Source organism: Petromyzon marinus, unplaced genomic scaffold (genome assembly GCF_048934315.1).
Source record: "Petromyzon marinus isolate PM22_M1 ecotype Great Lakes invasive population unplaced genomic scaffold, UKy_Petmar_22M1.pri1.0 PM_Scaffold_94, whole genome shotgun sequence".
In the NCBI taxonomy this organism is placed as follows: Eukaryota; Metazoa; Chordata; class Hyperoartia; order Petromyzontiformes; family Petromyzontidae; genus Petromyzon; species Petromyzon marinus.
The window spans coordinates 270,001-297,500 of record NW_027423704.1 but is presented as its reverse complement, the minus strand read 5'-3'; the positions used below and the strand labels follow the sequence as shown (position 1 = coordinate 297,500).

Sequence of the window (27,500 nt, the reverse complement as noted above, 5' to 3'; positions counted from 1 at the left end):
AGTAGTAGTATCATCATCATCAGTAGTAGTATCATCAGTAGTAGTATCATCATCATCAGTAGTAGTATCATCATCATCAGTAGTAGTATCATCATCATCATCAGTAGTAGTATCATCATCATCAGTAGTAGTATCATCATCATCAGTAGTAGTATCATCATCATCATCAGTAGTAGTATCATCATCATCAGTAGTATCATCATCAGTAATAGTATCATCAGTAGTAGTAGTAGTATCGTCATCAGTAGTAGTATCGTCAGTAGTAGTAGTATCATCATCAGTAGTAGTATCATCAGTAGTAGTATCATCATCATCAGTAGTAGTATGATCAGTAGTAGTAGTATCATCATCAGTAGTAGTATCATCACCATCAGTAGTAGTATCATCAGTAGTAGTATCATCATCAGTAGTAGCATCATCAGTAGTAGCATCATCATCAGTAGTAGTGTCATCAGTAGTAGTATCATCATCAGTAGTAGCATCATCAGTAGTAGCATCATCATCAGTAGTAGTATCATCAGTAGTAGTAGTATCATCATCAGCAGTAGCATCATCATCAGTAGTAGTATAATCATCATCAGTAGTAGTAGTAGTATCATCATCAGTAGTAGTATCATCATCAGTAGTAGTATCATCATCAGTAGTATCATCATCATCAGTAGTAGTGACAGTGTGAGGGGTCTCTATGACTGTGTGAGGGGTCTCTATGACTGTGTGAGGGGTCTCTATGACAGTGTGAGGGGTCTCTATGACTGTGTGAGGGGTCTCTATGACAGTGTGAGGGGTCTCTATGACAGTGTGAGGGGTCTCTATGTCTGTGTGAGGGGTCTCTATGACTGTGTGAGGGGTCTCTATGACTGTGTGAGGGGTCTCTATGACAGTGTGAGGGGTCTCTATGACAGTGTGAGGGGTCTCTATGACAGTGTGAGGGGTCTCTATGACTGTGTGAGGGGTCTCTATGACTGTGTGAGGGGTCTCTATGACAGTGTGAGGGGTCTCTATGACTGTGTGAGGGGTCTCTATGACAGTGTGAGGGGTCTCTATGACTGTGTGAGGGGTCTCTATGACAGTGTGAGGGGTCTCTATGACAGTGTGAGGGGTCTCTATGACTGTGTGAGGGGTCTCTATGACTGTGTGAGGGGTCTCTATGACAGTGTGAGGGGTCTCTATGACTGTGTGAGGGGTCTCTATGACTGTGTGAGGGGTCTCTATGACAGTGTGAGGGGTCTCTATGACTGTGTGAGGGGTCTCTATGACGGTGTGAGGGGTCTCTATGACAGTGTGAGGGGTCTCTATGACAGTGTGAGGGGTCTCTATGACAGTGTGAGGGGTCTCTATGACTGTGTGAGGGGTCTCTATGACAGTGTGAGGGGTCTCTATGACTGTGTGAGGGGTCTCTATGACTGTGTGAGGGGTCTCTATGACTGTGTGAGGGGTCTCTATGACAGTGTGAGGGGTCTCTATGACAGTGTGAGGGGTCTCTATGACAGTGTGAGGGGTCTCTATGACTGTGTGAGAGGTCTCTATGACAGTGTGAGGGGTCTCTATGACAGTGTGAGGGGTCTCTATGACTGTGTGAGGGGTCTCTATGACAGTGTGAGGGGTCTCTATGACTGTGTGAGGGGTCTCTATGACAGTGTGAGGGGTCTCTATGACTGTGTGAGGGGTCTCTATGACAGTGTGAGAGGTCTCTATGACTGTGTGAGGGGTCTCTATGACGGTGTGAGGGGTCTCTATGACTGTGTGAGGGGTCTCTATGACTGTGTGAGGGGTCTCTATGACAGTGTGAGGGGTCTCTATGACAGTGTGAGGGGTCTCTATGACTGTGTGAGGGGTCTCTATGACTGTGTGAGGGGTCTCTATGACTGTGTGAGGGGTCTCTATGACTGTGTGAGGGGTCTCTATGACTGTGTGAGGGGTCTCTATGACAGTGTGAGGGGTCTCTATGACAGTGTGAGGGGTCTCTATGACAGTGTGAGGGGTCTCTATGACTGCGTGAGGGGTCTCTATGACAGTGTGAGGGGTCTCTATGACAGTGTGAGGGGTCTCTATGACTGTGTGAGGAGTCTCTATGACTGTGTGAGGGATCTCTATGACTGTGTGAGGGGTCTCTATGACAGTGTGAGGGGTCTCTATGACAGTGTGAGGGGTCTCTATGACAGTGTGAGGGGTCTCTATGACTGTGTGAGGGGTCTCTATGACAGTGTGAGGGGTCTCTATGACAGTGTGAGGGGTCTCTATGACTGTGTGAGGGGTCTCTATGACAGTGTGAGGGGTCTCTATGACAGTGTGAGGGGTCTCTATGACAGTGTGAGGGGTCTCTATGACAGTGTGAGGGGTCTCTATGACAGTGTGAGGGGTCTCTATGACAGTGTGAGGGGTCTCTATGACAGTGTGAGGAGTCTCTATGACTGTGTGAGGGGTCTCTATGACTGTGTGAGGGGTCTCTATGACGGTGTGAGGGGTCTCTATGACTGTGTGAGGGGTCTCTATGACAGTGTGAGGGGTCTCTATGACAGGGTGAGGGGTCTCTATGACTGTGTAAGCGGTCTCTATGACAGTGTGAGGGGTCTCTATGACTGTGTGAGGGGTCTCTATGACTGTGTGAGGGGTCTCTATGACAGTGTGAGGGGTCTCTATGACAGTGTGAGGGGTCTCTATGACTGTGTGAGGGGTCTCTATGACTGTGTGAGGGGTCTCTATGACTGTGTGAGGGGTCTCTATGACAGTGTGAGGGGTCTCTATGACAGTGTGAGGGGTCTCTATGACTGTGTGAGGGGTCTCTATGACTGTGTGAGGGGTCTCTATGACTGTGTGAGGGGTCTCTATGACAGTGTGAGGGGTCTCTATGACTGTGTGAGGGGTCTCTATGACTGTGGGAGGGGTCTCTATGACAATGTGAGGGGTCTCTATGACAGTGTGAGGGGTCTCTATGACTGTGTGAGGGGTCTCTATGACAGTGTGAGGGGTCTCTATGACAGTGTGAGGGGTCTCTATGACTGTGTGAGGGGTGTCTATGACTGTGTGAGGGGTCTCTATGACTGTGTGAGGGGTCTCTATGACTGTGTGAGGGGTCTCTATGACAGTGTGAGGGGTCTCTATGACAGTGTGAGGGGTCTCTATGACTGTGTGAGGGGTCTCTATGACTGTGTGAGGGGTCTCTATGACTGTGTGAGGGGTCTCTATGACTGTGTGAGGGGTCTCTATGACTGTGTGAGGGGTCTCTATGACAGTGTGAGGGGTCTCTATGACAGTGTGAGGGGTCTCTATGACAGTGTGAGGGGTCTCTATGACTGCGTGAGGGGTCTCTATGACAGTGTGAGGGGTCTCTATGACAGTGTGAGGGGTCTCTATGACTGTGTGAGGAGTCTCTATGACTGTGTGAGGGGTCTCTATGACTGTGTGAGGGGTCTCTATGACAGTGTGAGGGGTCTCTATGACAGTGTGAGGGGTCTCTATGACAGTGTGAGGGGTCTCTATGACTGTGTGAGGGGTCTCTATGACAGTGTGAGGGGTCTCTATGACAGTGTGAGGGGTCTCTATGACTGTGTGAGGGGTCTCTATGACTGTGTGAGGGGTCTCTATGACTGTGTGAGGGGTCTCTATGACAGTGTGAGGGGTCTCTATGACAGTGTGAGGGGTCTCTATGACAGTGTGAGGGGTCTCTATGACTGTGTGAGGGGTCTCTATGACAGTGTGAGGAGTCACTATGACTGTGTGAGGGGTCTCTATGACTGTGTGAGGGGTCTCTATGACGGTGTGAGGGGTCTCTATGACTGTGTGAGGGGTCTCTATGACAGTGTGAGGGGTCTCTATGACAGGGTGAGGGGTCTCTATGACTGTGTGAGGGGTCTCTATGACAGTGTGAGGGGTCTCTATGACTGTGTGAGGGGTCTCTATGACTGTGTGAGGGGTCTCTATGACAGTGTGAGGGGTCTCTATGACAGTGTGAGGGGTCTCTATGACTGTGTGAGGGGTCTCTATGACTGTGTGAGGGGTCTCTATGACTGTGTGAGGGGTCTCTATGACAGTGTGAGGGGTCTCTATGACAGTGTGAGGGGTCTCTATGACTGTGTGAGGGGTCTCTATGACTGTGTGAGGGGTCTCTATGACAGTGTGAGGGGTCTCTATGACTGTGTGAGGGGTCTCTATGACTGTGGGAGGGGTCTCTATGACAATGTGAGGGGTCTCTATGACAGTGTGAGGGGTCTCTATGACTGTGTGAGGGGTCTCTATGACAGTGTGAGGGGTCTCTATGACAGTGTGAGGGGTCTCTATGACTGTGTGAGGGGTGTCTATGACTGTGTGAGGGGTCTCTATGACTGTGTGAGGGGTCTCTATGACTGTGTGAGGGGTCTCTATGACGGTGTGAGGGGTCTCTATGACTGTGTGAGGGGTCTCTATGACTGTGTGAGGGGTCTCTATGACAGTGTGAGGGGTCTCTATGACAGTGTGAGGGGTCTCTATGACTGTGTGAGGGGTCTCTATGACTGTGTGAGGGGTCTCTATGACTGTGTGAGGGGTCTCTATGACTGTGTGAGGGGTCTCTATGACTGTGTGAGGGGTCTCTATGACAGTGTGAGGGGTCTCTATGACAGTGTGAGGGGTCTCTATGACAGTGTGAGGGGTCTCTATGACTGCGTGAGGGGTCTCTATGACAGTGTGAGGGGTCTCTATGACAGTGTGAGGGGTCTCTATGACTGTGTGAGGAGTCTCTATGACTGTGTGAGGGATCTCTATGACTGTGTGAGGGGTCTCTATGACAGTGTGAGGGGTCTCTATGACAGTGTGAGGGGTCTCTATGACAGTGTGAGGGGTCTCTATGACTGTGTGAGGGGTCTCTATGACAGTGTGAGGGGTCTCTATGACAGTGTGAGGGGTCTCTATGACTGTGTGAGGGGTCTCTATGACAGTGTGAGGGGTCTCTATGACAGTGTGAGGGGTCTCTATGACAGTGTGAGGGGTCTCTATGACAGTGTGAGGGGTCTCTATGACAGTGTGAGGGGTCTCTATGACAGTGTGAGGGGTCTCTATGACAGTGTGAGAGGTCTCTATGACTGTGTGAGGGGTCTCTATGACGGTGTGAGGGGTCTCTATGACTGTGTGAGGGGTCTCTATGACTGTGTGAGGGGTCTCTATGACAGTGTGAGGGGTCTCTATGACAGTGTGAGGGGTCTCTATGACTGTGTGAGGGGTCTCTATGACTGTGTGAGGGGTCTCTATGACTGTGTGAGGGGTCTCTATGACTGTGTGAGGGGTCTCTATGACTGTGTGAGGGGTCTCTATGACAGTGTGAGGGGTCTCTATGACAGTGTGAGGGGTCTCTATGACAGTGTGAGGGGTCTCTATGACTGCGTGAGGGGTCTCTATGACAGTGTGAGGGGTCTCTATGACAGTGTGAGGGGTCTCTATGACTGTGTGAGGAGTCTCTATGACTGTGTGAGGGATCTCTATGACTGTGTGAGGGGTCTCTATGACAGTGTGAGGGGTCTCTATGACAGTGTGAGGGGTCTCTATGACAGTGTGAGGGGTCTCTATGACTGTGTGAGGGGTCTCTATGACAGTGTGAGGGGTCTCTATGACAGTGTGAGGGGTCTCTATGACTGTGTGAGGGGTCTCTATGACAGTGTGAGGGGTCTCTATGACAGTGTGAGGGGTCTCTATGACAGTGTGAGGGGTCTCTATGACAGTGTGAGGGGTCTCTATGACAGTGTGAGGGGTCTCTATGACAGTGTGAGGGGTCTCTATGACAGTGTGAGGAGTCTCTATGACTGTGTGAGGGGTCTCTATGACTGTGTGAGGGGTCTCTATGACGGTGTGAGGGGTCTCTATGACTGTGTGAGGGGTCTCTATGACAGTGTGAGGGGTCTCTATGACAGGGTGAGGGGTCTCTATGACTGTGTAAGCGGTCTCTATGACAGTGTGAGGGGTCTCTATGACTGTGTGAGGGGTCTCTATGACTGTGTGAGGGGTCTCTATGACAGTGTGAGGGGTCTCTATGACAGTGTGAGGGGTCTCTATGACTGTGTGAGGGGTCTCTATGACTGTGTGAGGGGTCTCTATGACTGTGTGAGGGGTCTCTATGACAGTGTGAGGGGTCTCTATGACAGTGTGAGGGGTCTCTATGACTGTGTGAGGGGTCTCTATGACTGTGTGAGGGGTCTCTATGACTGTGTGAGGGGTCTCTATGACAGTGTGAGGGGTCTCTATGACTGTGTGAGGGGTCTCTATGACTGTGGGAGGGGTCTCTATGACAATGTGAGGGGTCTCTATGACAGTGTGAGGGGTCTCTATGACTGTGTGAGGGGTCTCTATGACAGTGTGAGGGGTCTCTATGACAGTGTGAGGGGTCTCTATGACTGTGTGAGGGGTGTCTATGACTGTGTGAGGGGTCTCTATGACTGTGTGAGGGGTCTCTATGACTGTGTGAGGGGTCTCTATGACAGTGTGAGGGGTCTCTATGACAGTGTGAGGGGTCTCTATGACTGTGTGAGGGGTCTCTATGACTGTGTGAGGGGTCTCTATGACTGTGTGAGGGGTCTCTATGACTGTGTGAGGGGTCTCTATGACTGTGTGAGGGGTCTCTATGACAGTGTGAGGGGTCTCTATGACAGTGTGAGGGGTCTCTATGACAGTGTGAGGGGTCTCTATGACTGCGTGAGGGGTCTCTATGACAGTGTGAGGGGTCTCTATGACAGTGTGAGGGGTCTCTATGACTGTGTGAGGAGTCTCTATGACTGTGTGAGGGGTCTCTATGACTGTGTGAGGGGTCTCTATGACAGTGTGAGGGGTCTCTATGACAGTGTGAGGGGTCTCTATGACAGTGTGAGGGGTCTCTATGACTGTGTGAGGGGTCTCTATGACAGTGTGAGGGGTCTCTATGACAGTGTGAGGGGTCTCTATGACTGTGTGAGGGGTCTCTATGACTGTGTGAGGGGTCTCTATGACTGTGTGAGGGGTCTCTATGACAGTGTGAGGGGTCTCTATGACAGTGTGAGGGGTCTCTATGACAGTGTGAGGGGTCTCTATGACTGTGTGAGGGGTCTCTATGACAGTGTGAGGAGTCACTATGACTGTGTGAGGGGTCTCTATGACTGTGTGAGGGGTCTCTATGACGGTGTGAGGGGTCTCTATGACTGTGTGAGGGGTCTCTATGACAGTGTGAGGGGTCTCTATGACAGGGTGAGGGGTCTCTATGACTGTGTGAGGGGTCTCTATGACAGTGTGAGGGGTCTCTATGACTGTGTGAGGGGTCTCTATGACTGTGTGAGGGGTCTCTATGACAGTGTGAGGGGTCTCTATGACAGTGTGAGGGGTCTCTATGACTGTGTGAGGGGTCTCTATGACTGTGTGAGGGGTCTCTATGACTGTGTGAGGGGTCTCTATGACAGTGTGAGGGGTCTCTATGACAGTGTGAGGGGTCTCTATGACTGTGTGAGGGGTCTCTATGACTGTGTGAGGGGTCTCTATGACAGTGTGAGGGGTCTCTATGACTGTGTGAGGGGTCTCTATGACTGTGGGAGGGGTCTCTATGACAATGTGAGGGGTCTCTATGACAGTGTGAGGGGTCTCTATGACTGTGTGAGGGGTCTCTATGACAGTGTGAGGGGTCTCTATGACAGTGTGAGGGGTCTCTATGACTGTGTGAGGGGTGTCTATGACTGTGTGAGGGGTCTCTATGACTGTGTGAGGGGTCTCTATGACTGTGTGAGGGGTCTCTATGACGGTGTGAGGGGTCTCTATGACTGTGTGAGGGGTCTCTATGACTGTGTGAGGGGTCTCTATGACAGTGTGAGGGGTCTCTATGACAGTGTGAGGGGTCTCTATGACTGTGTGAGGGGTCTCTATGACTGTGTGAGGGGTCTCTATGACTGTGTGAGGGGTCTCTATGACTGTGTGAGGGGTCTCTATGACTGTGTGAGGGGTCTCTATGACAGTGTGAGGGGTCTCTATGACAGTGTGAGGGGTCTCTATGACAGTGTGAGGGGTCTCTATGACTGCGTGAGGGGTCTCTATGACAGTGTGAGGGGTCTCTATGACAGTGTGAGGGGTCTCTATGACTGTGTGAGGAGTCTCTATGACTGTGTGAGGGATCTCTATGACTGTGTGAGGGGTCTCTATGACAGTGTGAGGGGTCTCTATGACAGTGTGAGGGGTCTCTATGACAGTGTGAGGGGTCTCTATGACTGTGTGAGGGGTCTCTATGACAGTGTGAGGGGTCTCTATGACAGTGTGAGGGGTCTCTATGACTGTGTGAGGGGTCTCTATGACAGTGTGAGGGGTCTCTATGACAGTGTGAGGGGTCTCTATGACAGTGTGAGGGGTCTCTATGACAGTGTGAGGGGTCTCTATGACAGTGTGAGGGGTCTCTATGACAGTGTGAGGGGTCTCTATGACAGTGTGAGGAGTCTCTATGACTGTGTGAGGGGTCTCTATGACTGTGTGAGGGGTCTCTATGACGGTGTGAGGGGTCTCTATGACTGTGTGAGGGGTCTCTATGACAGTGTGAGGGGTCTCTATGACAGGGTGAGGGGTCTCTATGACTGTGTGAGCGGTCTCTATGACAGTGTGAGGGGTCTCTATGACTGTGTGAGGGGTCTCTATGACTGTGTGAGGGGTCTCTATGACAGTGTGAGGGGTCTCTATGACAGTGTGAGGGGTCTCTATGACTGTGTGAGGGGTCTCTATGACTGTGTGAGGGGTCTCTATGACTGTGTGAGGGGTCTCTATGACAGTGTGAGGGGTCTCTATGACAGTGTGAGGGGTCTCTATGACTGTGTGAGGGGTCTCTATGACTGTGTGAGGGGTCTCTATGACTGTGTGAGGGGTCTCTATGACAGTGTGAGGGGTCTCTATGACTGTGTGAGGGGTCTCTATGACTGTGGGAGGGGTCTCTATGACAATGTGAGGGGTCTCTATGACAGTGTGAGGGGTCTCTATGACTGTGTGAGGGGTCTCTATGACAGTGTGAGGGGTCTCTATGACAGTGTGAGGGGTCTCTATGACTGTGTGAGGGGTGTCTATGACTGTGTGAGGGGTCTCTATGACTGTGTGAGGGGTCTCTATGACTGTGTGAGGGGTCTCTATGACAGTGTGAGGGGTCTCTATGACAGTGTGAGGGGTCTCTATGACTGTGTGAGGGGTCTCTATGACTGTGTGAGGGGTCTCTATGACGGTGTGAGGGGTCTCTATGACTGTGTGAGGGGTCTCTATGACTGTGTGAGGGGTCTCTATGACAGTGTGAGGGGTCTCTATGACAGTGTGAGGGGTCTCTATGACAGTGTGAGGGGTCTCTATGACTGCGTGAGGGGTCTCTATGACAGTGTGAGGGGTCTCTATGACAGTGTGAGGGGTCTCTATGACTGTGTGAGGAGTCTCTATGACTGTGTGAGGGGTCTCTATGACTGTGTGAGGGGTCTCTATGACAGTGTGAGGGGTCTCTATGACAGTGTGAGGGGTCTCTATGACAGTGTGAGGGGTCTCTATGACTGTGTGAGGGGTCTCTATGACAGTGTGAGGGGTCTCTATGACAGTGTGAGGGGTCTCTATGACTGTGTGAGGGGTCTCTATGACTGTGTGAGGGGTCTCTATGACTGTGTGAGGGGTCTCTATGACAGTGTGAGGGGTCTCTATGACAGTGTGAGGGGTCTCTATGACAGTGTGAGGGGTCTCTATGACTGTGTGAGGGGTCTCTATGACAGTGTGAGGAGTCACTATGACTGTGTGAGGGGTCTCTATGACTGTGTGAGGGGTCTCTATGACAGTGTGAGGGGTCTCTATGACTGTGTGAGGGGTCTCTATGACAGTGTGAGGGGTCTCTATGACTGTGTGAGGGGTCTCTATGACTGTGTGAGGGGTCTCTATGACTGTGTGAGGGGTCTCTATGACAGTGTGAGGGGTCTCTATGACTGTGTGAGGGGTCTCTATGACAGTGTGAGGGGTCTCTATGACTGTGTGAGGGGTCTCTATGACAGTGTGAGGGGTCTCTATGACAGTGTGAGGGGTCTCTATGACAGTGTGAGGGGTCTCTATGACAGTGTGAGGGGTCTCTATGACAGTGTGAGGGGTCTCTATGACTGTGTGAGGGGTCTCTATGACAGTGTGAGGGGTCTCTATGACTGTGTAAGGGGTCTCTATGACTGTGTGAGGGGTCTCTATGACTGTGAGGGGTCTCTATGACAGTGTGAGGGGTCTCTATGACAGTGCGAGGGGTCTCTATGACTGTGTGAGGGGTCTCTATGACAGTGTGAGGGGTCTCTATGACTGTGTGAGGGGTCTCTATGACAGTGTGAGGGGTCTCTATGACAGTGTGAGGGGTCTCTATGACAGTGTGAGGGGTCTCTATGACTGTGTGAGGGGTCTCTATGACAGTGTGAGGGGTCTCTATGACAGTGTGAGGGGTCTCTATGACAGTGCGAGGGGTCTCTATGACTGTGTGAGGGGTCTCTATGACTGTGTGAGGGGTCTCTATGACTGTGTGAGGGGTCTCTATGACAGTGTCAGGGGTCTCTATGACAGTGTGAGGGGTCTCTGTGACTGTGTGAGGGGTCTCTATGACAGTGTCAGGGGTCTCTATGACAGTGTGAGGGGTCTCTATGACTGTGTGAGGGGTCTCTATGACTGTGTGAGGGGTCTCTATGACTGTGTGAGGGGTCTCTATGACAGTGTGAGGGGTCTCTATGACAGTGTGAGGGGTCTCTATGACTGTGTCAGGGGTCTCTATGACAGTGTGAGGGGTCTCTATGACTGTGTGAGGGGTCTCTATGACTGTGTGAGGGGTCTCTATGACAGTGCGAGGGGTCTCTATGACTGTGTAAGGGGTCTCTATGACAGTGTGAGGGGTCTCTATGACAGTGTGAGGGGTCTCTATGACAGTGTGAGGGGTCTCTATGACAGTGTGAGGGGTCTCTATGACAGTGTGAGGGGTCTCTATGACAGTGTGAGGGGTCTCTATGACTGTGTGAGGGGTCTCTATGACTGTGTGAGGGGTCTCTATGACTGTGTGAGGGGTCTCTATGACTGTGTGAGGGGTCTCTATGACTGTGTGAGGGGTCTCTATGACAGTGTGAGGGGTCTCTATGACTGTGTGAGGGGTCTCTATGACAGTGTGAGGGGTCTCTATGACAGTGTGAGGGGTCTCTATGACTGTGTGAGGGGTCTCTATGACTGTGTGAGGGGTCTCTATGACTGTGTGAGGGGTCTCTATGACTGTGTGAGGGGTCTCTATGACTGTGTGAGGGGTCTCTATGACAGTGTGAGGGGTCTCTATGACTGTGTGAGGGGTCTCTATGACAGTGTGAGGGGTCTCTATGACAGTGTGAGGGGTCTCTATGACAGTGTGAGGGGTCTCTATGACAGTGTGAGGGATCTCTATGACAGTGTGAGGGGTCTCTATGACAGTGTGAGGGGTCTCTATGACAGTGTGAGGGGTCTCTATGACTGTGTGAGGGGTCTCTATGACAGAGTGAGGGGTCTCTATGACAGTGTGAGGGGTCTCTATGACAGTGTGAGGGGTCTCTATGACTGTGTGAGGGGTCTCTATGACTGTGTGAGGGGTCTCTATGACAGTGTGAGGGGTCTCTATGACAGTGTGAGGGGTCTCTATGACAGTGTGAGGGGTCTCTATGACTGTGTGAGGGGTCTCTATGACAGTGTGAGGGGTCTCTATGACTGTGTGAGGGGTCTCTATGACTGTGTGAGGGGTCTCTATGACTGTGTGAGGGGTCTCTATGACAGTGTGAGGGGTCTCTATGACTGTGTGAGGGGTCTCTATGACAGTGTGAGGGGTCTCTATGACTGTGTGAGGGGTCTCTATGACTGTGTGAGGGGTCTCTATGACTGTGTGAGGGGTCTCTATGACTGTGTGAGGGGTCTCTATGACTGTGTGAGGGGTGTCTATGACAGTGTGAGGGGTCTCTATGACAGTGTGAGGGGTCTCTATGACTGTGTGAGGGGTCTCTATGACTGTGTGAGGGGTCTCTATGACTGTGTGAGGGGTCTCTATGACAGTGTGAGGGGTCTCTATGACCGTGTGAGGGGTCTCTATGACAGTGCGAGGGGTCTCTATGACTGTGTGAGGGGTCTCTATGACAGTGTGAGGGGTCTCTATGACAGTGTGAGGGGTCTCTATGACTGTGTGAGGGGTCTCTATGACTGTGTGAGGGGTCTCTATGACTGTGTGAGGGGTCTCTATGACTGTGTGAGGGGTCTCTATGACAGTGTGAGGGGTCTCTATGACTGTGTGAGGGGTCTCTATGACAGTGTGAGGGGTCTCTATGACTGTGTGAGGGGTCTCTATGACAGTGTGAGGGGTCTCTATGACAGTGTGAGGGGTCTCTATGACTGTGTGAGGGGTCTCTATGACAGTGTGAGGGGTCTCTATGACAGTGTGAGGGGTCTCTATGACAGTGTGAGGGGTCTCTATGACTGTGTGAGGGGTCTCTATGACAGTGTGAGGGGTCTCTATGACAGTGTGAGGGGTCTCTATGACAGTGTGAGAGGTCTCTATGACAGTGTGAGGGGTCTCTATGACAGTGTGAGGGGTCTCTATGACTGTGTGAGGGGTCTCTATGACAGTGTGAGGGGTCTCTATGACAGAGTGAGGGGTCTCTATGACTGTGTGAGGGGTCTCTATGACAGTGTGAGGGGTCTCTATGACTGTGTGAGGGGTCTCTATGACAGTGTGAGGGGTCTCTATGACAGTGTGAGGGGTCTCTATGACGGTGTGAGGGGTCTCTATGACAGTGTGAGGGGTCTCTATGACTGTGTGAGGGGTCTCTATGACAGTGTGAGGGGTCTCTATGACAGTGTGAGGGGTCTCTATGACGGTGTGAGGGGTCTCTATGACAGTGTGAAGGGTCTCTATGACTGTGTGAGGGGTCTCTATGACAGTGTGAGGGGTCTCTATGACAGTGTGAGGGGTCTCTATGACTGTGTGAGGGGTCTCTATGACAGTGTGAGGGGTCTCTATGACAGTGTGAGGGGTCTCTATGACAGTGTGAGGGGTCTCTATAACTGTGTGAGGGGTCTCTATGACTGTGTGAGGGGTCTCTATGACAGTGTGAGGGGTCTCTATGACTGTGTGAGGGGTCTCTATGACAGTGTGAGGGGTCTCTATGACAGTGTGAGGGGTCTCTATGACAGTGTGAGGGGTCTCTATGACTGTGTGAGGGGTCTCTATGACAGTGTGAGGGGTCTCTATGACAGTGTGAGGGGTCTCTATGACAGTGTGAGGAGTCTCTATGACAGTGTGAGGGGTCTCTATGACTGTGTGAGGGGTCTCTATGACTGTGTGAGGGGTCTCTATGACTGTGTGAGGGGTCTCTATGATGGTGTGAGGGGTCTCTATGACAGTGTGAGGGGTCTCTATGACTGTGTGAGGGGTCTCTATGATGGTGTGAGGGGTCTCTATGACTGTGTGAGGGGTCTCTATGACTGTGTGAGGGGTCTCTATGACTGTGTGAGGGGTCTCTATGACAGTGTGAGGGGTCTCTATGACTGTGTGAGGGGTCTCTATGACTGAGTGAGGGGTCTCTATGACAGTGTGAGGGGTCTCTATGACTGTGTGAGGGGTCTCTATGACAGTGTGAGGGGTCTCTATGACTGTGTGAGGGGTCTCTATGACAGTGTGAGGGGTCTCTATGACTGTGTGAGGGGTCTCTATGACTGTGTGAGGGGTCTCTATGACAGTGTGAGGGGTCTCTATGACGGTGTGAGGGGTCTCTATGACAGTGTGAAGGGTCTCTATGACTGTGTGAGGGGTCTCTATGACAGTGTGAGGGGTCTCTATGACAGTGTGAGGGGTCTCTATGACTGTGTGAGGGGTCTCTATGACAGTGTGAGGGGTCTCTATGACAGTGTGAGGGGTCTCTATGACAGTGTGAGGGGTCTCTATAACTGTGTGAGGGGTCTCTATGACTGTGTGAGGGGTCTCTATGACAGTGTGAGGGGTCTCTATGACTGTGTGAGGGGTCTCTATGACAGTGTGAGGGGTCTCTATGACAGTGTGAGGGGTCTCTATGACAGTGTGAGGGGTCTCTATGACTGTGTGAGGGGTCTCTATGACAGTGTGAGGGGTCTCTATGACAGTGTGAGGGGTCTCTATGACAGTGTGAGGAGTCTCTATGACAGTGTGAGGGGTCTCTATGACTGTGTGAGGGGTCTCTATGACTGTGTGAGGGGTCTCTATGACTGTGTGAGGGGTCTCTATGATGGTGTGAGGGGTCTCTATGACAGTGTGAGGGGTCTCTATGACTGTGTGAGGGGTCTCTATGATGGTGTGAGGGGTCTCTATGACTGTGTGAGGGGTCTCTATGACTGTGTGAGGGGTCTCTATGACTGTGTGAGGGGTCTCTATGACAGTGTGAGGGGTCTCTATGACTGTGTGAGGGGTCTCTATGACTGAGTGAGGGGTCTCTATGACAGTGTGAGGGGTCTCTATGACTGTGTGAGGGGTCTCTATGACAGTGTGAGGGGTCTCTATGACTGTGTGAGGGGTCTCTATGACAGTGTGAGGGGTCTCTATGACTGTGTGAGGGGTCTCTATGACTGTGTGAGGGGTCTCTATGACTGTGTGAGGGGTCTCTATGACAGTGTGAGGGGTCTCTATGACAGTGTGAGGGGTCTCTATGACAGTGTGAGGGGTCTCTATGACAGTGTGAGGGGTCTCTATGACAGTGTGAGGGGTCTCTATGACTGTGTGAGGGGTCTCTATGACTGTGTGAGGGGTCTCTATGACAGTGTGAGGGGTCTCTATGACAGTGTGAGGGGTCTCTATGACTGTGTGAGGGGTCTCTATGACAGTGTGAGGGGTCTCTATGACAGTGTGAGGGGTCTCTATGACTGTGTGAGGGGTCTCTATGACTGTGTGAGGGGTCTCTATGACTGTGTGAGGGGTCTCTATGACTGTGTGAGCGGTCTCTATGACAGTGTGAGGGGTCTCTATGACAGTGTGAGGGGTCTCTATGACCGTGTGAGGGGTCTCTATGACAGTGTGAGGGGTCTCTATGACAATGTGAGGGGTCTCTATGACTGTGTGAGGGGTCTCTATGACTGTGTGAGGGGTCTCTATGACAGTGTGAGGGGTCTCTATGACTGTGTGAGGGGTCTCTATGACTGTGTGAGGGGTCTCTATGACTGTGTGAGGGGTCTCTATGACAGTGTGAGGGGTCTCTATGACTGTGTGAGGGGTCTCTATGACTGTGTGAGGGGTCTCTATGACAGTGTGAGGGGTCTCTATGACAGTGTGAGGGGTCTCTATGACAGTGTGAGGGGTCTCTATGACAGTGTGAGGGGTCTCTATGACAGTGTGAGGGGTCTCTATGACAGTGTGAGGGGTCTCTATGACAGAGTGAGGGGTCTCTATGACTGTGTGAGGGGTCTCTATGACTGTGTGAGGGGTCTCTATGACAGTTTGAGGGGTCTCTATGACTGTGTGAGGGGTCTCTATGACAGTGTGAGGGGTCTCTATGATAGTGTGAGGGGTCTCTATGACAGTGTGAGGGGTCTCTATGACTGTGTGAGGGGTCTCTATGACAGTGTGAGGGGTCTCTATGACTGTGTGAGGGGTCTCTATGACAGTGTGAGGGGTCTCTATGACTGTGTGAGGGGTCTCTATGACAGTGTGAGGGGTCTCTATGACAGTGTGAGGGGTCTCTATGACAGTGTGAGGGGTCTCTATGACAGTGTGAGGGGTCTCTATGACAGTGTGAGGGGTCTCTATGACAGTGTGAGGGGTCTCTATGACTGTGTGAGGGGTCTCTATGACAGTGTGAGGGGTCTCTATGACAGTGTGAGGGGTCTCTATGACAGTGTGAGGGGTCTCTATGACTGTGTGAGGGGTCTCTATGACAGTGTGAGGGGTCTCTATGACTGTGTGAGGGGTCTCTATGACAGTGTGAGGGGTCTCTATGACTGTGTGAGGGGTCTCTATGACAGTGTGAGGGGTCTCTATGACTGTGTGAGGGGTCTCTATGACAGTGTGAGGGGTCTCTATGACAGTGTCAGGGGTCTCTATGACTGTGTGAGGGGTCTCTATGACAGTGTGAGGGGTCTCTATGACAGTGTGAGGGGTCTCTATGACAGTGTGAGGGGTCTCTATGACAGTGTGAGGGGTCTCTATGACAGTGTGAGGGGTCTCTATGACTGTGTGAGGGGTCTCTATGACAGTGTGAGGGGTCTCTATGACAGTGTGAGGGGTCTCTATGACTGTGTGAGGGGTCTCTATGACTGTGTGAGCGGTCTCTAAGACAGTGTGAGGGGTCTCTATGACTGTGTGAGGGGTCTCTATGACAGTGTGAGGGGTCTCTATGACAGTGTGAGGGGTCTCTATGACAGTGTGAGGGGTCTCTATGACAGTGTGAGGGGTCTCTATGACTGTTGGAGGGGTCTCTATGACTGTGTGAGGGGTCTCTATGACAGTGTGAGGGGTCTCTATGACTGTGTGAGGGGTCTCTATGACAGTGTGAGGGGTCTCTATGACAGTGTGAGGGGTCTCTATGACTGTGTGAGGGGTCTCTATGACAGTGTGAGGGGTCTCTATGACTGTGTGAGGGGTCTCTATGACAGTGTGAGGGGTCTCTATGACTGTGTGAGGGGTCTCTATGACAGTGTGAGGGGTCTCTATGACAGTGTGAGGGGTCTCTATGACAGTGTGAGGGGTCTCTATGACAGTGTGAGGGGTCTCTATGACTGTGTGAGGGGTCTCTATGACAGTGTGAGGGGTCTCTATGACTGTGTGAGGGGTCTCTATGACAGTGTGAGGGGTCTCTATGACTGTGTGAGGGGTCTCTATGACAGTGTGAGGGGTCTCTATGACTGTGTGAGGGGTCTCTATGACTGTGTGAGGGGTCTCTATGACAGTGTGAGGGGTCTCTATGACAGTGTGAGGGGTCTCTATGACAGTGTGAGGGGTCTCTATGACTGTGTGAGGGGTCTCTATGACTGTGTGAGGGGTCTCTATGACAATGTGAGGGGTCTCTATGACAATGTGAGGGGTCTCTATGACAGTGTGAGGGGTCTCTATGACTGTGTGAGGGGTCTCTATGACTGTGTGAGGGGTCTCTATGACTGTGTGAGGGGTCTCTATGACAGTGTGAGGGGTCTCTATGACAGTGTGAGGGGTCTCTATGACTGTGTGAGGGGTCTCTATGACTGTGTGAGGGGTCTCTATGACTGTGTGAGGGGTCTCTATGACTGTGTGAGGGGTCTCTATGACAGTGTGAGGGGTCTCTATGACAGTGTGAGGGGTCTCTATGACAGTGTGAGGGGTCTCTATGACAGTGTGAGGGGTCTCTATGACAGTGTGAGGGGTCTCTATGACTGTGTGAGGGGTCTCTATGACAGTGTGAGGGGTCTCTATGACAGTGTGAGGGGTCTCTATGACAGTGTGAGGGGTCTCTATGACAGTGTGAGGGGTCTCTATGACAGTGTGAGGGGTCTCTATGACTGTGTGAGGGGTCTCTATGACAGTGTGAGGGGTCTCTATGACAGTGTGAGGGGTCTCTATGACAGTGTGAGGGGTCTCTATGACAGTGTGAGGGGTCTCTATGACAGTGTGAGGGGTCTCTATGACTGTGTGAGGGGTCTCTATGACAGTGTGAGGGGTCTCTATGACAGTGTGAGGGGTCTCTATGACAGTGTGAGGGGTCTCTATGACTGTGTGAGGGGTCTCTATGACAGTGTGAGGGGTCTCTATGACTGTGTGAGGGGTCTCTATGACAGTGTGAGGGGTCTCTATGACTGTGTGAGGGGTCTCTATGACAGTGTGAGGGGTCTCTATGACAGTGTGAGGGGTCTCTATGACAGTGTGAGGGGTCTCTATGACAGTGTGAGGGGTCTCTATGACAGTGTGAGGGGTCTCTATGACAGTGTGAGGGGTCTCTATGACTGTGTGAGGGGTCTCTATGACAGTGTGAGGGGTCTCTATGACAGTGTGAGGGGTCTCTATGACAGTGTGAGGGGTCTCTATGACTGTGTGAGGGGTCTCTATGACAGTGTGAGGGGTCTCTATGACTGTGTGAGGGGTCTCTATGACAGTGTGAGGGGTCTCTATGACTGTGTGAGGGGTCTCTATGACAGTGTGAGGGGTCTCTATGACTGTGTGAGGGGTCTCTATGACAGTGTGAGGGGTCTCTATGACAGTGTCAGGGGTCTCTATGACTGTGTGAGGGGTCTCTATGACAGTGTGAGGGGTCTCTATGACAGTGTGAGGGGTCTCTATGACAGTGTGAGGGGTCTCTATGACTGTGTGAGGGGTCTCTATGACAGTGTGAGGGGTCTCTATGACAGTGTGAGGGGTCTCTATGACAGTGTGAGGGGTCTCTATGACTGTGTGAGGGGTCTCTATGACAGTGTGAGGGGTCTCTATGACAGTGTGAGGGGTCTCTATGACTGTGTGAGGGGTCTCTATGACTGTGTGAGGGGTCTCTAAGACAGTGTGAGGGGTCTCTATGACTGTGTGAGGGGTCTCTATGACAGTGTGAGGGGTCTCTATGACGGTGTGAGGGGTCTCTATGACAGTGTGAGGGGTCTCTATGACAGTGTGAGGGGTCTCTATGACAGTGTGAGGGGTCTCTATGACAGTGTGAGGGGTCTCTATGACAGTGTGAGGGGTCTCTATGACAGTGTGAGGGGTCTCTATGACAGTGTGAGGGGTCTCTATGACTGTTGGAGGGGTCTCTATGACTGTGTGAGGGGTCTCTATGACAGTGTGAGGGGTCTCTATGACTGTGTGAGGGGTCTCTATGACAGTGTGAGGGGTCTCTATGACAGTGTGAGGGGTCTCTATGACTGTGTGAGGGGTCTCTATGACAGTGTGAGGGGTCTCTATGACTGTGTGAGGGGTCTCTATGACAGTGTGAGGGGTCTCTATGACTGTGTGAGGGGTCTCTATGACTGTGTGAGGGGTCTCTATGACTGTGTGAGGGGTCTCTATGACAGTGTGAGGGGTCTCTATGACTGTGTGAGGGGTCTCTATGACAGTGTGAGGGGTCTCTATGACTGTGTGAGGGGTCTCTATGACAGTGTGAGGGGTCTCTATGACAGTGTGAGGGGTCTCTATGACAGTGTGAGGGGTCTCTATGACAGAGTGAGGGGTCTCTATGACAGTGTGAGGGGTCTCTATGACAGTGTGAGGGGTCTCTATGACTGTGTGAGGGGTCTCTATGACTGTGTGAGGGGTCTCTATGACAGTGTGAGGGGTCTCTATGACTGTGTGAGGGGTCTCTATGACAGTGTGAGGGGTCTCTATGATAGTGTGAGGGGTCTCTATGACAGTGTGAGGGGTCTCTATGACTGTGTGAGGGGTCTCTATGACAGTGTGAGGGGTCTCTATGACAGTGTGAGGGGTCTCTATGACTGTGTGAGGGGTCTCTATGACTGTGTGAGGGGTCTCTATGACAGTGTGAGGGGTCTCTATGACTGTGTGAGGGGTCTCTATGACAGTGTGAGGGGTCTCTATGACAGTGTGAGGGGTCTCTATGACTGTGTGAGGGGTCTCTATGACAGTGTGAGGGGTCTCTATGACTGTGTGAGGGGTCTCTATGACTGTGTGAGGGGTCTCTATGACTGTGTGAGGGGTCTCTATGACTGTGTGAGGGGTCTCTATGACTGTGTGAGGGGTCTCTATGACTGTGTGAGGGGTCTCTATGACTGTGTGAGGGGTCTCTATGACTGTGTGAGGGGTCTCTATGACAGTGTGAGGGGTCTCTATGACTGTGTGAGGGGTCTCTATGACTGTGTGAGGGGTCTCTATGACAGTGTGAGGGGTCTCTATGACAGTGTGAGGGGTCTCTATGACTGTGTGAGGGGTCTCTATGACAGTGTGAGGGGTCTCTATGACAGTGTGAGGGGTCTCTATGACAGTGTGACGGGTCTCTATGACTGTGTGAGGGGTCTCTATGACTGTGTGAGGGGTCTCTATGACAGTGTGAGGGGTCTCTATGACAGTGTGAGGGGTCTCTATGACAGTGTGAGGGGTCTCTATGACTGTGTGAGGGGTCTCTATGACAGTGTGAGGGGTCTCTATGACAGTGTGAGGGGTCTCTATGACTGTGTGAGGGGTCTCTATGACAGTGTGAGGGGTCTCTATGACAGTGTGAGGGGTCTCTATGACAGTGTAAGGGGTCTCTATGACTGTGTGAGGGGTCTCTATGACTGTGTGAGGGGTCTCTATGACTGTGTGAGGGGTCTCTATGACAGTGTGAGGGGTCTCTATGACAGTGTGAGGGGTCTCTATGACTGTGTGAGGGGTCTCTATGACAGTGTGAGGGGTCTCTATGACAGTGTGAGGGGTCTCTATGACTGTGTGAGGGGTCTCTATGACAGTGTGAGGGGTCTCTATGACAGTGTGAGGGGTCTCTATGACAGTGTGAGGGGTCTCTATGACGGTGTGAGGGGTCTCTATGACTGTGTGAGGGGTCTCTATGACAGTGTGAGGGGTCTCTATGACTGTGTGAGGGGTCTCTATGACTGTGTGAGGGGTCTCTATGACTGTGTGAGGGGTCTCTATGACAGTGTGAGGGGTCTCTATGACTGTGTGAGGGGTCTCTATGACTGTGTGAGGGGTCTCTATGACTGTGTGAGGGGTCTCTATGACAGTGTGAGGGGTCTCTATGACTGTGTGAGGGGTCTCTATGACTGTGTCAGGGGTCTCTATGACAGTGTGAGGGGTCTCTATGACAGTGTGAGGGGTCTCTATGACAGTGTGAGGGGTCTCTATGACAGTGTGAGGGGTCTCTATGACAGTGTGAGGGGTCTCTATGACAGTGTGAGGGGTCTCTATGACTGTGTGAGGGGTCTCTATGACAGTGTGAGGGGTCTCTATGACAGTGTGAGGGGTCTCTATGACTGTGTGAGGGGTCTCTATGACAGTGTGAGGGGTCTCTATGACAGTGTGAGGGGTCTCTATGACAGTGTGAGGGGTCTCTATGACAGTGTGAGGGGTCTCTATGACTGTGTGAGGGGTCTCTATGACAGTGTGAGGGGTCTCTATGACTGTGTGAGGGGTCTCTATGACAGTGTGAGGGGTCTCTATGACTGTGTGAGGGGTCTCTATGACTGTGTGAGGGGTCTCTATGACTGTGTGAGGGGTCTCTATGACAGTGTGAGGGGTCTCTATGACAGTGTGAGGGGTCTCTATGACTGTGTGAGGGGTCTCTATGACTGTGTGAGGGGTCTCTATGACGGTGTGAGGGGTCTCTATGACTGTGTGAGGGGTCTCTATGACTGTGTGAGGGGTCTCTATGACTGTGTGAGGGGTCTCTATGACAGTGTGAGGGGTCTCTATGACAGTGTGAGGGGTCTCTATGACTGTGTGAGGGGTCTCTATGACAGTGTGAGGGGTCTCTATGACTGTGTGAGGGGTCTCTATGACGGTGTGAGGGGTCTCTATGACTGTGTGAGGGGTCTCTATGACTGTGTGAGGGGTCTCTATGACTGTGTGAGGGGTCTCTATGACAGTGTGAGGGGTCTCTATGACTGTGTGAGGGGTCTCTATGACTGTGTGAGGGGTCTCTATGACTGTGTGAGGGGTCTCTATGACTGTGTGAGGGGTCTCTATGACAGTGTGAGGGGTCTCTATGACTGTGTGAGGGGTCTCTATGACAGTGTCAGGGGTCTCTATGACTGTGTGAGGGGTCTCTATGACAGTGTGAGGGGTCTCTATGACAGTGTGAGGGGTCTCTATAACAGGGTGAGGGGTCTCTATGACAGTGTGAGCGGTCTCTATGACAGTGTGAGGGGTCTCTATGACTGTGTGAGGGGTCTCTATGACTGTGTGAGGGGTCTCTATGACTGTGTGAGGGGTCTCTATGACTGTGTGAGGGGTCTCTATGACTGTGTGAGGGGTCTCTATGACAGTGTGAGGGGTCTCTATGACAGTGTGAGGGGTCTCTATGACAGTGTGAGGGGTCTCTATGACTGCGTGAGGGGTCTCTATGACAGTGTGAGGGGTCTCTATGACAGTGTGAGGGGTCTCTATGACTGTGTGAGGAGTCTCTATGACTGTGTGAGGGGTCTCTATGACTGTGTGAGGGGTCTCTATGACAGTGTGAGGGGTCTCTATGACAGTGTGAGGGGTCTCTATGACAGTGTGAGGGGTCTCTATGACTGTGTGAGGGGTCTCTATGACAGTGTGAGGGGTCTCTATGACAGTGTGAGGGGTCTCTATGACTGTGTGAGGGGTCTCTATGACAGTGTGAGGGGTCTCTATGACTGTGTGAGGGGTCTCTATGACTGTATGAGGGGTCTCTATGACAGTGTGAGGGGTCTCTATGACAGTGTGAGGGGTCTCTATGACTGTGTGAGGGGTCTCTATGACAGAGTGAGGGGTCTCTATGACTGTGTGAGGGGTCTCTATGACAGTGTGAGGGGTCTCTATGACAGTGTGAGGGGTCTCTATGACAGTGTGAGGGGTCTCTATGACAGTGTGAGGGGTCTCTATGACTGTGTGAGGGGTCTCTATGACAGTGTGAGGGGTCTCTATGACAGTGTGAGGGGTCTCTATGACTGTGTGAGGGGTCTCTATGACAGTGTGAGGGGTCTCTATGACAGTGTGAGGGGTCTCTATGACTGTGTGAGGGGTCTCTATGACAGTGTGAGGGGTCTCTATGACAGTGTGAGGGGTCTCTATGACTGTGTGAGGGGTCTCTATGACAGTGTGAGGGGTCTCTATGACTGTGTGAGGGGTCTCTATGACAGTGTGAGGGGTCTCTATGACAGTGTGAGGGGTCTCTATGACAGTGTAAGGGGTCTCTATGACTGTGTGAGGGGTCTCTATGACTGTGTGAGGGGTCTCTATGACAGTGTGAGGGGTCTCTATGACGGTGTGAGGGGTCTCTATGACTGTGTGAGGGGTCTCTATGACTGTGTGAGGGGTCTCTATGACAGTGTGAGGGGTCTCTATGACAGTGTGAGGGGTCTCTATGACTGTGTGAGGGGTCTCTATGACTGTGTGAGGGGTCTCTATGACTGTGTGAGGGGTCTCTATGACTGTGTGAGGGGTCTCTATGACTGTGTGAGGGGTCTCTATGACAGTGTGAGGGGTCTCTATGACAGTGCGAGGGGTCTCTATGACTGTGTAAGGGGTCTCTATGACTGTGTGAGGGGTCTCTATGACAGTGTGAGGGGTCTCTATGACTGTGTGAGGGGTCTCTATGACAGTGTGAGGGGTCTCTATGACTGTGTGAGGGGTCTCTATGACAGTGTGAGGGGTCTCTATGACAGTGTGAGGGGTCTCTATGACAGTGTGAGGGGTCTCTATGACAGTGTGAGGGATCTCTATGACAGTGTGAGGGGTCTCTATGACAGTGTGAGGGGTCTCTATGACAGTGTGAGGGGTCTCTATGACTGTGTGAGGGGTCTCTATGACAGAGTGAGGGGTCTCTATGACAGTGTGAGGGGTCTCTATGACAGTGTGAGGGGTCTCTATGACAGTGTGAGGGGTCTCTATGACTGTGTGAGGGGTCTCTATGACTGTGTGAGGGGTCTCTATGACATTGTGAGGGGTCTCTATGACTGTGTGAGGGGTCTCTATGACAGTGTGAGGGGTCTCTATGACTGTGTGAGGGGTCTCTATGACAGTGTGAGGGGTCTCTATGACTGTGTGAGGGGTCTCTATGACAGTGTGAGGGGTCTCTATGACTGTGTGAGGGGTCTCTATGACAGTGTGAGGGGTCTCTATGACTGTGTGAGGGGTCTCTATGACTGTGTGAGGGGTCTCTATGACAGTGTGAGGGGTCTCTATGACGGTGTGAGGGGTCTCTATGACTGTGTGAGGGGTCTCTATGACTGTGTGAGGGGTCTCTATGACAGTGTGAGGGGTCTCTATGACTGTGTGAGGGGTCTCTATGACTGTGTGAGGGGTCTCTATGACTGTGTGAGGGGTCTCTATGACAGTGTGAGGGGTCTCTATGACTGTGTGAGGGGTCTCTATGACTGTGTGAGGGGTCTCTATGACTGTGTGAGGGGTCTCTATGACAGTGTGAGGGGTCTCTATGACAGTGTGAGGGGTCTCTATGACTGTGTGAGGGGTCTCTATGACTGTGTGAGGGGTCTCTATGACTGTGTGAGGGGTCTCTATGACTGTGTGAGGGGTCTCTATGACTGTGTGAGGGGTCTCTATGACAGTGTGAGGGGTCTCTATGACTGTGTGAGGGGTCTCTATGACTGTGTGAGGGGTCTCTATGACAGTGTGAGGGGTCTCTATGACAGTGTGAGGGGTCTCTATGACTGTGTGAGGGGTCTCTATGACTGTGTGAGGGGTCTCTATGACTGTGTGAGGGGTCTCTATGACTGTGTGAGGGGTCTCTATGACTGTGTGAGGGGTCTCTATGACTGTGTGAGGGGTCTCTATGACTGTGTGAGGGGTCTCTATGACTGTGTGAGGGGTTTCTATGACAGTGTGAGGGGTCTCTATGACTGTGTGAGGGGTCTCTATGACAGTGTGAGGGGTCTCTATGACAGTGTGAGGGGTCTCTATGACAGTGTGAGGGGTCTCTATGACTGTGTGAGGGGTCTCTATGACAGTGTGAGGGTCTCTATGACTGTGTGAGGGTTCTCTATGACTGTGTGAGGGGTCTCTATGACTGTGTGAGGGGTCTCTATGACTGTGTGAGGGGTCTCTATGACTGTGTGAGGGGTCTCTATGACTGTGTGAGGGGTCTCTATGACAGTGTGAGGGGTCTCTATGACTGTGTGAGGGGTCTCTATGACAGTGTGAGGGGTCTCTATGACTGTGTGAGGGGTCTCTATGACAGTGTGAGGGGTCTCTATGACTGTGTGAGGGGTCTCTATGACAGTGTGAGGGGTCTCTATGACAGTGTGAGGGGTCTCTATGACTGTGTGAGGGGTCTCTATGACTGTGTGAGGGGTCTCTATGACTGTGTGAGGGGTCTCTATGACTGTGTGATTGTCACCTCTTGCTGCCGGTCGACTCGTCACGGACAAATCCCTCGCTGCGCTTGTTGATGGCGTAGTTGGTCAGGTGCATGCACACGTCATCCTGGACACACACAGAGACCCATAGAGACCCACACGTCATCCTGGACACACACAGAGACCCATAGACACCCACAGAGACCCATAGACACCCACACGTCATCCTGTACACCCGCAGAGACCCACAGAAACCCATAGACACCCATTGACACCCACAGAGACCCATAGACACCCATTGACACCCACAGAGACCCATAGACACCCACAGAGACCCATAGACACCCACACGTCATCCTGGACACCCACAGAGACCCATTGACACCCACAGAGACCCACACGTCATCCTGGACACCCACAGAGACCCACAGAAACCCATAGACACCCACAGAGACCCATAGACACCCACAGAGACCCATAGAGATCCATAGAGACCCACAGAGACCGGTAGACACCCACAGAGACCCATAGACATCCACAAACACCCATAGACACCCACAGAGACGCACAGAGACCCATAGAGACACATAGACATCCACAGACACTCACAGACATCCATAGACACCCACAGAGACCCATAGACACCCACAGACACCCACACGTCATCCTAGACACCCACAGAGACCCACCGAGACCGACAGACACCCACAGAGACCCACAGAGACCCACAGAGACCCACAGAGACCCACAGAGACCCACAGAGACCCACAGAGACCCACACAGACCCACAGACACCCACAGAGACCCACACAGACCCACAGACACCCACAGAGACCCACAGAGACCCACACAGACCCACAGACACCCACAGAGACCCACACAGACCCACAGACACCCACACAGACCCACAGAGACCCACAGACACCCACAGAGACCCACACAGACACCCACAGAGACCCACAGAGACACACAGGGACCCAAAGAGACCCACACAGACACCCACAGACACCCACAGAGACCCACAGACACCCACAGAGACCCACAGAGACCCACAGAGACCCACAGAGACCCATAGAGACCCACAGAGACCCACACAGACACCCACAGAGACCCACAGAGACCCACAGAGACCCACACAGACACCCACAGAGACCCACACAGAGACCCACAGACACCCACAGAGACCCACACATCCTAGACACCCACAGAGACCCACAGAGACCCACAGACACCCACAGAGACCCACACAGACACCCACAGACACCCACAGAGACCCACACAGAGACCCACAGAGACCCACAGAGACCCACAGACACCCACAGAGACCCACACAGACCCACAGACACCCACAGAGACCCACACAGACCCACACAGACCCACAGACACCCACAGAGACCCACACAGACCCACACAGACCCACAGAGACCCACAGAGACCCACAGACACCCACAGAGACCCACACAGACACCCACAGACACCCACAGAGACCCACACAGACCCACACAGACCCACAGACACCCACAGAGACCCACACAGACCCACAGAGACCCGCACGTTGTCCTGGACCAGACGTGGGTGTATACGGCCCTTCGGGCTTTTTAATCCGGCCTGCCGAACCTGTCCAAGTAATATTATTATTATTAAATAAAATTTTCCCATTTCTCTCCTGTAATGCCCCCATTTCCCCATTAGATGGCGCACTTTGACCGGGAGTCACGACTTGTTTTTGTATTTCATTAGACCTCCTTTGCCTGTACCAAAATGTAACAAAAGGGGTTTCCCCCCTTTTTACTGTTGGCAGAATAAAAGCGGAAACAACCCTGTTATTATTATTATTATATGTTGGTACCGGCAAAAGGAGGTCTAATGATGATGTAGATGCTCACCCCGAGCCCTCGTTACTTCGACAGCGGCATTGTCTTTGAGCTGTGTAACGCCTTTTGACGTCATCTGGTCGAGCACCAATTGGGTCGAGGCTCAAGCAAAAGCCGTCCCTTGGCGTCGACCAATCAGTTTCAAGGACAGTGCATCAATTATTATCATAGTGTGTGTGTTTTATATTATCATAGTGTGTGTGTGTTTTTTGTTTTGACTGCAGGTATCGTGGCTAATGCAGTAAACATGAATCATTGATAAAAAAAGGTTTCAGTTTTGTTTTGCCAGCAAAAATGGGAAAAACCCTGTTGTTATTATTATTATTATATGTTGGTACCGGCAAAAGGAGGTCTAATGATGATGTAGATGCTCACCCCAAGCCCTCATTACTTCGACAGCGGCATTGTCTTTGAGCTGTGGTGACGCCTTTTGACGTCATCTGGTCGAGCACCAATTTGGGGTCGAGGCTCAAGCAAAAGCCGTCCCTTGGCGTGGACCAATCAGTTTCAAGGACAGTGCATCAATTATCATAGTGTGTGATTTGTTTGCATTTTGACTGCAGGTATCGTGGTTAATGCAGTAAACATGAATCATTGATAAAAAAAGGTTTCAGTTTTGTTGCCAGAAAAATGGGGAAAACCCCTGTTATTATTATTATTACATTTAAAGCTTTCGTGACTGCAAGGAATTCATCCTCTTTGGTTCTTTCGGTAAAGTCACCACCACGTAGAATGCGAATTAAAATAATAATA

At 51.8% G+C, this 27,500-nt stretch overlaps 1 protein-coding gene across 3 annotated transcripts in view; it reads right to left on the bottom strand.

The window, feature by feature from the left end:
* The window catches only part of LOC116958544 (uncharacterized), a 93,231-nt gene that overhangs the window by 22,506 nt on the left and 43,225 nt on the right, over window positions 1–27,500 (bottom strand). For all 3 annotated transcript variants that reach the window (XM_076064967.1, XM_076064968.1, XM_076064966.1), the window contains one exon: window positions 24,915–25,000. In XM_076064967.1, coding sequence (XP_075921082.1) covers window positions 24,915–25,000 — 86 coding nt within the window. The remainder of the gene's footprint in view (window positions 1–24,914; window positions 25,001–27,500) is intronic.